This window comes from Lampris incognitus, chromosome 1 (genome assembly GCF_029633865.1).
Source record: "Lampris incognitus isolate fLamInc1 chromosome 1, fLamInc1.hap2, whole genome shotgun sequence".
Lineage (NCBI taxonomy): Eukaryota > Metazoa > Chordata > Actinopteri > Lampriformes > Lampridae > Lampris > Lampris incognitus.
The window spans coordinates 140,390,539-140,404,967 of record NC_079211.1 but is presented as its reverse complement, the minus strand read 5'-3'; the positions used below and the strand labels follow the sequence as shown (position 1 = coordinate 140,404,967).

The 14,429-nt window shown below is 44.1% G+C and overlaps 1 protein-coding gene across 1 annotated transcript in view; it reads left to right on the top strand.

The window, feature by feature from the left end:
- Positions 1-210: 210 nt before the first annotated feature.
- LOC130127169 (aldehyde dehydrogenase 1A1-like) overlaps positions 211-14,429 on the top strand; it is a 28,055-nt gene continuing 13,836 nt past the window's right edge. The window contains exons 1-8 of the mRNA XM_056296744.1: positions 211-255; positions 818-926; positions 1,091-1,227; positions 1,470-1,599; positions 1,825-1,886; positions 2,599-2,727; positions 7,262-7,375; positions 8,309-8,411. Coding sequence (XP_056152719.1) covers positions 226-255; positions 818-926; positions 1,091-1,227; positions 1,470-1,599; positions 1,825-1,886; positions 2,599-2,727; positions 7,262-7,375; positions 8,309-8,411 — 814 coding nt within the window. The 5' untranslated portion in view covers positions 211-225. The remainder of the gene's footprint in view (positions 256-817; positions 927-1,090; positions 1,228-1,469; positions 1,600-1,824; positions 1,887-2,598; positions 2,728-7,261; positions 7,376-8,308; positions 8,412-14,429) is intronic.

Sequence of the window (14,429 nt, the reverse complement as noted above, 5' to 3'; positions counted from 1 at the left end):
CACACATGCGTGCACGCACACACACACTAGCACATCCACAGCAACAGACACAGCTTTCTCTCTCTGTCTTTCCCAGAGAAAGAGCAGTTTAACATGAGCTCAGAATCTAATGGCAACCACCAGAAGCAGGCTGGAAATGGACACAGTCACCGAGGCCCAAATCAGAGCCAGGGTCACAGACCACAGCATGTAGATGGGTCAGAGATACAGGCCTTGCCTGTGCCCATGGGTGACATACTGATCCAATACACTAAGGTAAGCCAGGCCTCAGAATCAGTGAATACAGACTACGTTTGGGCCTCTCAGCTTGTTGGACCTTGTTGTCTTTGTGCCCCTCTTTATGGGACCGTGTACCAGTGATGCAGGAGTTTGGGTTTTTTACTATTTGTGTTCAAGGGAAATATGGCATGCCGGTCTGTAATTAGTAGCTTGCTGTAGGGAGAAGAATGGAAGCTGCACATTAACAACATGAAAGTTCCCAGTGACAGTAAAATATTTACTGGGACTTAGTCAGTTATGTAACTGTCAGGGGTAATTACCAGGATTTACTCTTTTAATCTAGTTCTTTTACAACATGCAGATGCAGCTCATAAAAAAAGAATCAGGGCAGGTAAAACGACTCCTTGAAAAACGTACAGTGGAAATCCGGAGCCTGTTATTCTTTTTTGCCAAATATAGAGAGAAGCTATACATCACTTTATGCAGTGAGGTTTGTCTTTCAACTGCTTTCCATCTAGGGGGATAACCATGGAAGAATTTGTTCAGGTGTTGCTAGTGATCTGCACTATTGATGTCTATCTCTCCTCTGGTATTCTAGCTGTTTATCAACAACGAGTGGCATGAGTCCTGTAGTGGAAGAAAAATTCCTGTGCATAATCCCGCTACCGGGGAGTTACTGTGTGAGGTAGAGGAGGCTGATGCAGTAAGTATACTGTGTAATGATAGGTGTCTGTTTTACCACAGTAGCAGCTGCTAATGTTAAGCATGTGCGTGTCACATGTAACGTAATGGATGCGCCTGTAGGTACGTTTGTGCGTGTGTTTTTTGTGTGTGTGTAAGTGACCAACTGAGTCCATCATCTTGCAGGAAGACGTGGACAAGGCAGTGAAGAGTGCAAGGGCAGCCTTCCAAATGGGTTCACAGTGGCGACGCATGGATGCTTCGGCACGCGGTCACCTGCTCAACAGACTGGCCGACTTAGTGGAGAGAGACCAGCTGGTACTGGCGGTGAGCAACATGCAAAAAAATGCACTCAAGCACACATGGGCACACACACACACACACACACACACACACACACACACACACACACACACACACACACACACACACACACACACACACACACACAATGTCCAAAGATATTCTAGCTGTGTGGCTCTTATTTGTGTGGCTCTTATTTAGACTCACATATCAATGGTAAAGTGCTGAGACAGTTTGACATATTAACACTAATTTATCATTCCCAGACACTAGAGGCGCTGGACTCCGGGAAGGTGTTTCTCATGGCATTCTTTGTAGATCTGATGGCAACGATCAAAACTTTGAGGTACTATGGTGGTTGGGCAGACAAAATCCATGGCAAAACCATCCCCATTGGTGAGCAGTTTGTTTTTCATCGCAGGTCAGATTCCGGCACTAGTTTAGGTTGCAAACATTCTTACACGTCACAATCAGAGTGTAAACTCTAAAAAACTGCATGTTCTTTCACAGTTTACAATTCTGTTTTTACCTCCAAACTACAAGCTGTAACTTGCAATGTATGTAAAAGTTTTCGTTGCAAAAAAAGAAGAAGAGAAAAAACAACAAAAAAATCTTTTTCAGATGGGGATTATTTCACTTACACACGACATGAGCCCATTGGAGTTTGTGGCCAGATCATTCCTGTGAGTTAAAGAAATAGTTCTGTAAAACTAGATAGATTAGGTACATTTTAATGCAAAACCATAATACTCTCCTACCCTGATGAATGCGATAGGCCGACTATAGTAGCCTAACTTTCATGTCTAGTTCTGATTCTCTAAACCAGGCTAAGATCATGACTGATGGAAGCAAAAAACAGTTTACAAATCTGAATTTTTGTCTATAGCTTTATTTTTTTTGTTATATAAATGCCTTTTTAATTAACTGTGTGCATGTGTCCAAATGGTCATTGAGTAAATTGGCTTGAAAGGGATGCAAGAGAACATTATGGCATCTTCTGCTTGCAGCTAGTATTATGAATAATACCTCATGGTGTCATGTTATTCTCTGTATAAAATAGCCTAAATTAAATTTAACCTAAATTAAACCAGAACAAAATTAGATAAATCCATGTAACCCCAAAGTTATCAGGTAATTATCTTACTGTGGGTCATAATCCATGTCATGTTTTGAATCATTCAACACTCTAATCCAACTTTGTCCTTAATCTGATCATTCAGAATGTCCTGACTAGTGTTTGCATGCAAATGCACCTACAGTAAAAAAATAAAATAAAATACTTTGTCACATTTGGCAGATGTAAATGGCATTTGCAAGAGACCTAATGGTGCTGAAGTTCTTTTTTTTCTTCTTTTTTGTTGCAACCCATCCGCATCTACGTATTTTCATCTGCAGTGGAATTTCCCAGTAATGATGTTTGCTTGGAAAATCGCTCCAGCTCTGTGTTGTGGAAACACTGTGGTCATCAAACCTGCTGAACAGACTCCACTTACAGCCCTGCACATGGCAGCACTCATCAAAGAGGTACATGTACATTGTATCTGCTGGGAAATTGTTAAAAAAATACACACACACACACACACACACATACTCTATCTAGCACCAATGCCCACTGAGCATATACATGACTATACGCACACTGCATATATATAAAAATATATATAGTGTAGGTATATATATATATAATGTAGATCCCCCTCATGCCACCCAAATAGCTCTGACCCATCGAGGCATGGACTCCACAAGACCTCTGAAGGTGTCCTCCTCTGGTATCACCAAGATGTTGGCATCAGATCAGAATCATGTTTATTGGCCATGTAGGTTTGCACATACATGGAATTTGACTCCGGTTTCTTCGTAGCTCTGTCAGTTTACTTAACATAGAATAACAATACGACAACACAATGACCTTCAGATATATACACAAAGATTGACTATATACAGGTGAAATAAAAGGTGATAAAGTGCATTGGTGCAGAGAATATATCAGAGATGCTGAAATAAATGTTAGCAGGTTACTCACATACATGCCTGAGGTAAATGGACATGACAGAGTGTACCAGTATACGTACAATGTACAGTAAGTATATACAAAATGGTTGGAATTATTTGACAATGTTAAGCGTTCGTTTGATTGACAACCCGTGGAAAGAAACTGTTTGTTCTGGTTGTTTTGGTGTGCAATGCTCTGTAGCGCCTACCAGAGAGGAGGAGTTGGAACAGGTTGTGACCAGGGTGTGAGGTGCAGTGACATTGCCTGCCTGTTTCCTGACTCTGGAGATGTATAATTCCTGAAGGCAGGTTGGCACCAGTGATTTTCACTGTAGACTTAACTGTCCGTTGTAGTCTGTCCCTGTCCTGTTTGGTGGCTGATCCAAACCAGACAGTGATGGATGTGCAGAGGACATACTGGATTATTGCAGTGTAGAACTGAGTCTGCAATTCCTGGCAGGTTGAACTTTCTGAGCTGGCGCAGAAAGTACATCCTCTGCTGGGCCTTTTTGATGATTGTGTCTATGTTGGATGCCCACCTTAGCCCCTGGGAGATTGTGGAACCCAGAAATCTATAGGTTTTCACCACAGATACTGTGCTGTTGAGTATGGTGGTGGTGGTGGGGGGGGGGGGCTCCTCCTGAAGTCCGCTGTCATCTCCACAGTTTTGCGCATGTTCAGCTCCAGGTTGGTTGTTATGGCTGCATTAGAGTGCCAGCTGTTCAACCTCCAGTCTGTATGTAGACTCATCACAGTCTCGGATAAGGCCAATGATGGTTGTGTTGTCCGCAAACTTCAGGAGTTTAACAGAAGGGTCACCTGAGGTGCAGTCATTTGTGTAGAGGGAGAAGAGTAGAGGGGAGAGCACACATCCCTGGGGGACGCCAGTGCTGATTGTCCGGGTGCTTGATGTGATTTTCTCCAGCCTCACCAGCTCCCTTCTATTTGTCAGGAAGGAGGTTTTTAATCCACTAGCAGATGGGGGCTGGTAATCTTATTTATGATCCGCATATTTGATTTGGCAAAGATTTTATGCCGGATGCCTTCCCTGATGCAACCCCCCCCCCCCAATTTATTTGGGCTTGGGACTGGCACTAAGAATGCACTAGCTTGTGCATCCTCAGTGGCAGGAGGCTGGTACAGTGAGCCGGGTGAGTTTGGATGGAGGATATCTGGGACGATGGTGTTGAACGCTGAGCGGACCCTTGCATGTGCCCCTGGGAAGTCGAGGTGTTGGAAGATGTAGTGCAGTCCCATGTTGACTGCCTCCTCCACTGACCTGTTTGCTCAGTAGGCAAACTGCAAGGGGTCAAGCGGGAGGCCTGTGATTTCCTTCAGGAGGGCCAACACCAGTCTCTTGAAGGATTTCATGACCACAGACATTAGGCTAACAGGCCTGTAGTTATTTAATCCTGTGATACCAGGTTTCTTGGGGACCCGGATGATAGTGGAGCTCTTGAAGCAGAAGGGGACTTCATACAGCTCCAGTGATCTGTTGAAGATCAGTGTAAAAATGGGGGCCAGCTGGTCAGCACAGACTTTCAGACAGGAGGGTGACACGCCATCCGGGCTCGGTGCCTTCCTGGTATTCTGTCTCTGGAAGAGTTGGAGGACGTCCTCAACACAGATCCTGAGTGCAGGGTGGGGAGGGTAGAGTGGTTGGCAGGGAGTGCAGTTGGTTGTGTGTTGTGGCTGGAGAGGGTGAAGGGTGTTAAAGTTTGCTTATCACACCTGCAGTAAAACCCATTCAGATCATCAGCCAGTTGATGGTTCCCTGCAGTGTGGGGGGATGGTCTCCTGTAGTTGGTAATGTCTTTCAAACCTTTCCAGACTGATGCTGGGTTGTTGGCAGAAAACCTGTTTTTCAACTTCTCGGAGTAGCACCTCTTGCCACTCTAATCTCCTTTGTCTGTATTTCTGGCTTTGTTGTACCAGATCCTATCTCCACTCCTGTAGGCTTCCTCTTTGGGTTGATGAAGCTGCCCGAGTTTTGCTGAGAACCAGGGCTTATTGTTGTTGAAGTTACAGAAAGTTTCGGTGGGCACACACATGTCCTCACAAAAGCTGATGTAAGATGTCACAGAGCCAGTAAGTTCATCCAGGTCTGTAGATGCAGCCTCAAAAACACTCCAGTCAGTGCAGTCAAGGCAGGCTTGGAGCTCCAGTTTTGAATCATTGGTCCATTTCCTCACAGTTTTAACCACAGGCTTGTCAGATTTTAGTTTCTATCTATAGGTTGGGACAAGATAAATCAGACTGCAGGGCTGCACGGGGGACAGTGTGATAGGTGTCCCTTAACATTGTGTAGCAATAATTCAGAGTGTTTTTGTCTCTGATGGGACATTTTAACATGCTGTCTGTATTTTGACAGTTTGTGGCTGAGGTTTCTTGTATTCAAATCCCCAAGGATAATGAGTAGGACGTCTGGTTATTTGCACTCCATGTTTGTAATTTGATGTGTTTTAATGCCTCTTTAACACAGGCCTGGGGTGGGATATAGACACCGACCAGAATAAGTGATGAAAATTCCCGCAGTGAATAGAATGGTTTACAGCCAATGAAAAGGGTCTCTAAGTGAGGGCAGCATGAGTTCTTCAACACTGTGACATCCATACACCAACCTTTGTTTATGTAGAAGCATATGCTGCCACCCCGTTTTTTCCCCGATTGCTCCGTATCGCGGTCTGCCCGAAGGAGTTGGAACTGTGGCAGATGAAGTGCACTGTCCGATATATGCTCACTAAGCCAGGTTTCAGTGAGACACAAGGTGGCAGATCTGAAAAAGTCCGAGTTTTTTCCATTTATGAGTAGGAGTTCGTCCATCTTGTTGGCCAGAGAGCGGACATTCGCTAGGTGGATTAACGGGAGCGCAGTTCTGAATCCCTGTTGTTGCAGTTTAACGAGCGCCCCAGCTTGCTTACCCCTTCGGCTTTTTCGTCGGAGTCCGCATAGGGCTATACCAATCCAGAGCTCAGCAAGACTTTGATTAAAACGTTCAGTTAAAGTCGGTATAAAAAAGTCTGTTAAGTTTGTCCAGTGGACAGTTGGAGACTTAGAAATTCTACCTTGCTGTATGTGATCAGCGAGTGGGCGCTGGAAACTAAACAAATAAACAAAAACATAAAAAGTACAAGAGAGTATAGAACCGAGGCTACCGTCTGCGGTACCAGATAAGTCCTTTAAGTTGTGAGGCGGGGCCTACGTGGACTGGACTTGTATTTACTAGTCCACCTTCTTTTCCACTCACTCTCTCTCGCTCTCTCTCTCTGTCTCTGTCTCAAACACACACATGCACACACACGAACGCAAGCAGCTTAACATCAATTTGCGATTGTGGTTTTGGTCAATGCACAGGTTTTAGTGTTGAGGCTTCACCTACGAATTTTTTCCCCAAGTGGTATCCGTAGCGTTTGTTTACGCCGCCAACATTATTTTTTGGTTAGAAAGTAGAGGCTTGTGTGTGTGTGTGTGTGTGTGTGTGTGTGTGTGTGTGTGTGTGTGTGTGTGTGTGTGTGTGTGAAAGAGAGACAGACGGAGTTCCTGTCTTTAAAGAAGGGTTACTTGTTTTGTTGCTGTTCAACAATAAAGAACACCGTTTAGTAGTCTAGACCCAGATGCTATTAGGCTAAGATACAATAGGCTATGTTGTGATCAGTGTATTATGCTGGGCAAACAGCCCAAAAAGGAAACAATGCAACACTGCTCACTTTGCTGTAGCCTAGGCTAAATTTGGAGGTTTGTGGTTCGGGTCGTGTTCAGGTGGTTAATTAACACATATTTTAGCGGGTCGAGCGGTGCGGATTGGCTGTCATAATGGGTCGGGTGGGTGCGGGTATTAAAACACCCTGACCCGCGCATCACTACTGTACCACCATATAAATGCAACCTATACACTGAAGAGACTTATATATGTTTTTTTTTCCTCGCAACAACATATTTTTCGCTGAGTGCGACTTGTACTCCAGTGCGACTTGTAGTCCGGGAAATACAATACTCTGAACATATTATTTGATTGAAAAAAATTACAGCTGTAGTTTTTGTCCCTCTTTCCTCTTGATTTGCTCAGGCTGGGTTTCCTCCAGGTGTGGTGAATGTGGTGCCAGGTTATGGTCAAACAGCAGGCTATGCTATAGCCCACCATATGGACATCGATAAAGTGGCCTTCACTGGATCAACTGAGGTTAGCTGCTTTTCTGTTATAGACTATTCTTGTCTATTTGGTACCTTTATTAGTTGGTATGTTCCTTCTCAGTCCAATCCTCAGGCACCAAAAGTACCGCTGGTTTTCTATTCTGCCAAGTAGTTAATGATTCACCTGTTGTGCAAGGTTCCAAATACTCTGCGGCATACTACATGCCAACAGTAGCCTATGTACTACACACTTACAGAACTGTTTCATACATACTATTACATTGAAACTATTTTAGCATATGTTATAATTCTAGTATACTATCCAGCAGAAGTGGCAGCCTTAGGGTGCAACTTGCACAACTAACACCTCTATGATTCCCATTCAAAATTGCCATTTTCTGTACTGAGTCAAGGGAGATACTTTTGTAGTTTTCTGTGGTACATATTGCTGTTTGTCTACATCACAAAACAAGCGATGTTCAACGAACTTATTTGAAAGGCTGCTGGATCGCTGTCACTTCAATGTTTGACCTCTTGGGTGAGAAATTTGGAAACTGCCTTCTGTATCTCAAACTCATTCTCTTCATGGTCACATTTTCAGTCACAATTTTCCACTGTCCAGTTGATCTATACAAGATTCTCATTGAAAATAGTGTATTATGGTGGCATTTTAAGCATAACGGATTTTTTTCCATTCTACAAACAATCTAGTATACTAAAATGTGTACTATAATACACACAATGGTCAAAGTGTGGTTATTCTGACATAACCCCTGATTAGTTGGTTGGAATTTCTGAGGCAACAGCTGGGTGTAATTACTGGACAGAAAACTAGTACTTTGGGTCACTGAGGACCAGATTGAGAACCACTGTGTTTGAGTACTCGACTGGTTGTTGGTCTCTTACACTTATGTAATTAGACAGTTTCTTGTTTCATAATTTTTTCACTGTAAAATATCTGTCTGACTATGCTGTTTTTCAGGTGGGAAAACTGATTCAGAAGGCTGCAGGTGATACCAACCTGAAAAGAGTCACACTAGAATTGGGTGGCAAGAACCCCAATATTGTCTTTGCTGATTGTGATTGTGAGTACCTTTTTCAAGAGTTACACGTGCCGAGTCCCTGTTTCCATTCTTTTTCCAATGTTCCAAACATTTAGTCATTGCACCGTATCAGTGGTTCTCAAACGTTTTGGACCATGCATTACTGCTGATCAAACCAAAGCATCAAGTACCACATACAAGCCACCAATACTAAGCCACAGAAAAACTCAAAGGCTAACGTAAGCACACATCCACCCTGCCCAGTCCAAAGACTGACACGGTAGGGAGACAACACAAGTTGTCAACTTTGAAAATTAGTTTATTTAAAAGATCATAAGTCAATAAAACAGTGTGTAGAGTTTACAACATCATAGCAGATGTGGTCGCTTTGTCTGCCATGGAAAAGGAGATTGTCATCTGCTGAGTTAGGGAAGTAATTATAGGGCAGAGAGCATCCCAGCCCAGGTGTAGCTCATTCAGCTCATGACCCTCCTTCCAGGACTAAGCCCCTGCAAACAAACACAACCACCCGAAAGAAAGAAACAAGGACACCTCGTACTCAACTGGATGAATTGTCACCCCCCCCCCCTAAAAATTGGGTTCCCATCTGGATTTCCAGCAGATGACAAGACAATCCAACCAATTCAAATAACACCCACACCAATAACATGTAACAAAAACACAAAAGTTATAACTTACATCATACTCACCAAATTCAAATTTGAAGCCCCCCCCCCCAAAAAAAAATCAACCAATCTCCACTCTGCAACCCAGCAACTCCGGCGCCTGGAGAAGCAACTTTTAAGAGTGACAGAAGAGAGAGAGATGAGACCAGGAAAACCACACAGTGGTAAGCGTGACCTCAAGAGCAAGGCCCTCTTGATAAGGTATCAGCCACAATATTTTCAGAGCCCCTAATGTGGTGAATTTCCCAACAGTGTGATTGCAAAAACAAAAACCATCGCATCAATCTGCAGTTTGAGTAGGGCAAGGAATTAAGAAAAATGATTGGACTATGATCTGTATAATCCACCAAGGGAACACTAGAGTCGACATAAACTTCAAAGTGTTGCAACGCCCACATGAGTCCAAGAGTCTTTATCTGTGATAATAATGTAACTGATATTCGTTAAACTTCTTAGAGGAAAAAAAACTCACAGGATGTTCCATCCCACCACTGTAAGACTAAAACAAAACTGCACCTACCCCTACATCACTGGCATCCATGTGCAGCTCAAATGGATGACCCATACAAGGTGCTGCAAGGACAGGAGGTGAACACGACAGTTTTAACATTTTCAAAGACTTGCTGACATGAAGCTGACCAGATGCACTTTGCTCTAGCTTTCAACAGATCTGTAAAAGGAGCTACCACAGTTGAGAAGTTCTTACAAAAATCGATAGTATCCCACCAGACCCAGCAAGCACATGAGCTCCTTTTTGGTTGTGGGCACTCAATTGCAGTCACTTTTGCTTGTACCGGCCGCACCTGCCCATGCCCCATTACCTTACCAAGGTAGGTGACGGTAGCCCTCACCAACTCGTACTTTGCTAAGTTGATTGTCAGGTACGCATCGCATAGTCGATGAAACAGCTCCCTGATATGCTGCACATGATCTTCCCAAGTATCACTGTAGATCACCACGTCCTCAAGGTACACAGCACAGTTATCCAGCCCAGACAGCCATATTCATCAAGTGCTGAAAAGTCACCAGTGCATTCTGCAACCCAAAATCACTGAGAAGAGACCAACAGGAGTTATAAAACCTGAAATCATTCTTGCACTTTGAGACAGCACAACTTGCCGATATCCTTTAAGTAAATAAAATTTACTGACAAAGTGAGCTGAACCCACCTGATCCACACAATCTCCTATGCGTGGCAGTGGATATGCATCTGGCTTAGTTATCCCATTTACCTTATGATAATCTGTGCAAAACCTAGGACTTCTATCAGCTTTGTCCACCACCAGACAAGGAGAAGCCCAGCTGGAAGATGACGGTTCAGTAATATTACTGTCAAGCATATATTTTATTTATTTATTTCCATTACCTTGCATTTTTCCTCTGACACTGTAAAAACGCTGGCAGATTGGCTGCGCATCACCCACATCTGTGTCATGCTCTATCCGATGTGTACGGGTTGGAACAACATTAAATAACCATAGATAGGTGTTAATAGGAACAGACAACTCAGCGCACTGCTGCTTGGAAAAGTGCCTAAACAAAGACTCCCAAGTTACCCAACATTTCAGAGTTCCTTAACCAGCCTGGCAACAGACTCATTAAGTAAAACCACCCCATCATCCTCATGCACAAAGTAACAGACAAATGCCTCCCCATGGTATCTGCCACTAACAGGTTTAACAGTCTGCTGTTGCACATCAAACAACCCCCCACACACACACACACACACACCCGTTGCACAAGACTGACACACAAGTATAGTAGGGTTTTAACAGATTAACATGACAAAGTTGAGATTGTCCTTTCATGGTTTGTTGTCGCCAACAAATAGTTCTGATTAGAAATCTGGCGCACAACTTTAACTGGACCATGAAATTTAGCTTGAAATAGAGAACTGACAAGTGGAGGTAAAGCAAGAACCTGGTCACCTGGACTGAACTGGCAAGTTTAAACTTTACAGTCATAAAGATGCTTCATTTTCACCCATTAGGAGACTAACCCTTCTTTAGCCCTCTCCCCAGCCATGTACAGCAATGCAGGAACCCATTAACATAGTCAATCAGGTTATGAGGAGGTTCAGGTTGTGCCACCGGATCATGCAGCAGAGTTAGCAGCCCATGCACTGTATGCCCAAACACAAGTTAATTCAGACTAAACCCGGTGCTTTCTTGCACAACCTCCCTAGCAGTAACAACAACCACAGCAACCCCACCTCCCAATCCTGATTTAGCTCAATGCAATATCCACGCAACAGATACTTGAGGGTTTGATGAAACCTTTCTGATGTCCCATGGCTCTGAACATGGTTGGTTATTTTGGTTATTTTTCACCCAGAGTTGCTTCAAAACTTGAGCAAACAAATGTGATGAGAAATTGGAGTGCTGATCACTTTGAATCACTTCTGGGATTCCAAAGACTGAAATAAACTGACCACAGACATAGCAGTAATGGTGCCCAAGGGATATGCAGCTGGTCATCTTGTAAACAAATAATTACTTCCAGACTTTGAATGTGGTAAAGGACCCACACAATCAATTCTGAGATGCTCAAATGGCTGAATGACCCCTGGAATGGGAGACAGAGGAGCCAGCTTAATGGTCTGGTTAGGTTTTCCCATCATTTGACATATATGACATGTTTTGATGTAACTAGACATATCCCTCTTCACACGAGGCCAAAAGAAGTACCAGAGTATTTTCATATGTCTTACGTACCCCCAAATGGCCTGATTAATCATGCAACATTTTCAGCGCCTCTTCCTGGAATTTGGATGGGACAACAACCTGAAAAACGGGATTACCCACAAAAATGTCCCCATGTGGCACCCATTTTCTCACCAGCAACTCATCCTGCAGCAAATAAACCTTCAAAGCACTCTTCCCATCAACATTCATTGCAAGTAGGATAAACTTCTGTCGCCAAGTTACTGAGGGAAACAGGCAAGAAGAGAGTCAGGTATAGACACAGAAGGCCCCACGCTCATCAGTGCTACACTGCTCAATGGCAGGTTCTGCCTCCCCATGGCATGTAGCCTGTGTAACTACACATGCTGTGAAAACACCAGGAAAACATTGCCCGTATTCTCATCCAGTTTTCCTGTAACAGAGGGAGAAGATGTTACGACAGGAGGTGGCGAACCATCAGCCCACACAAGGCTACCAGCCAGGTCGTTCCTCAGAATGATGTCCATGCCTTGGATTGGCAGCGCAGGATGTATGCCCATAACCACTTCGCCCTGAACCAAACCACAGTCAAGCTCTAATTTATGCAGTGAAACAGGCAACACTGTTAAACCCATTCCCTGAATCATTGTGTAATAATCCCCAGTATCAGTTGAATGAGAAAAGGGTAGCACAGAGCTCACAATAAAATAAATTAAAAAGTCCCAGTATCTTGGGATTTTGCTGGTACCTTGACATCGCTCCCCACCAGTGACACATGGCCGTCAGACACAAAAGCTGAGAAATCAGGCTGCAATCCACTCCAGGTTCCATCTGTTCACAGGGAGAAATGACATAGGAAGAAATGACAGGACTGACATTTCTGGCAGGAGCAGCAAGTGCGACAGACTTGACACGTGCACTACTGTTCCCATTTTTAACACTGGATCTAACAGGGCATTCAGCTTTCTATTGTCCCCTGCCTCTTCAGTAATTATATACTTTACTCGGATCCAACTGCAACGGACTCCCTGCGGCCCTTTCTGGCTTACCAAAATGAGGACCAGCTCTCTCCTCCCACCATTTACCCGTTCTGGGATCCAATTGCAACAGACTCCATGCAGCCTTTTCTGGCTAACCAAGGTGTGGACTGGCTCCTTCCTTCCACAGTTTACCTGTTGGGCGAAACTTACTGCCATCCCCCCTGTAGCAAGCATCATCCTGAGCGCTTCACTCACGGTCACCACAGTGTGTCAACACATACTCATCTGCCAGAGTAGCGGCGTCCACCACCATCTTCACTTTATGTTCATTTATTTGGGTAGCAATGGAGTCTGATATTCCTATTACAATCAGTTTCAAAGCCCAAATAGAATAAAAATGCTCCATATCAAACACCTCAATCAGAATAAACAGGCCCAAACCAATTGAAATTTCAGTCAGTTGCTGAGGAGGAGTTTAAACATTTTCATAAACCGATTTAAAAGAAAAATTGTACCATGTAAACGATTTAACCAATTACTTTCTGGCTGCGTTCTTTCTGCGCATGCACAGCTGAGTCATTTCTGGTTGTTTTCGTCTTTCTTCTTCTCCTCTCCTTCTCCTTCACTGGTGGTTGGCGTCCGAAATGATGCATTACCGCCACCTACTGAAATGTAAGAACTTAATGGTACTAATTATTTACATTCTACACCAAAATTGATCCATTTCACAACATTATCCATTCTATAACACAGACCCAGTCTGAGTTCATGCGAATCCTTCTGACAATGTAGCATCAAGATCTTCTCCAGGTGTCAAAAGCATTCAAATATCTCCTGGCAGGGTCCAGCACCATCTTGATTCTTTCCGACTTCCCCTATATTTCAGCAGCGCATTTTATGACAGTGGCAATGAATGTCAAAAATCCTTTCTTGTCCTTGCAGCTATTCTGGTCAGCTCCATTCCTTTTCTGCCTTAGTTCTTTTTGCACTTCCACCATCTCGTTATTTCTCACCATTCTCTTAGCAGCCTCGATGTATGACAATCCCATTTCCGCTCTCATCTTATTCACTTTCTTTTCCTTAATTCTTTATGGACACTGTGCTGACGCTGTGCTGGCCCCGTATCATGAGTTCCCTTCCAGTGTAGGCACTTTGCTTGCGCTTTATCAACTTAACAATCTTCCACATTGCTGTTGTCCTCCCCATATCTTCTGACTCCCCTACAAACTGCAGCTACGTCCCCCTGGCGAAACTCCTCACTGTCAGGTGAAAAGAAGCGGCTGATGACTCCACATGTGTCGGAGGAGGCATGTGCTAATCTGCAGCACTCCCCGGATCGGCAGAGGGGGTGGAGCAGTGACCGTAAGGCTCGGAAGAGTGGGGTAATTGGCCGGATACAATTGGGGAGAAAAAGGGGGGATTGAGTCAAACACACAGAATTACTGCCCTCCTTCTCCCCTTCTCAGAATCTAGTCCAGGGGTGTCAAACTCCAGGCCTCGAGGGCCGCAGTGTCTGCAGGTATTTGTTGCAACCATGCACTACACCACCTGATTAAACTAGTTCCTTTCCCTCCTTGATCCGGGAGGTGAGCTAATTAGTTAAATCAGGTGGTGTAGTGCACGGTTGCAACAAATACCTGCAGACACTGTGGCCCTCGAGGCCTGGAGTTTGACACCCCTGATCTAGTCACTCATCTTGCCTCACACACACCTGCAACATCCCGAAATGAC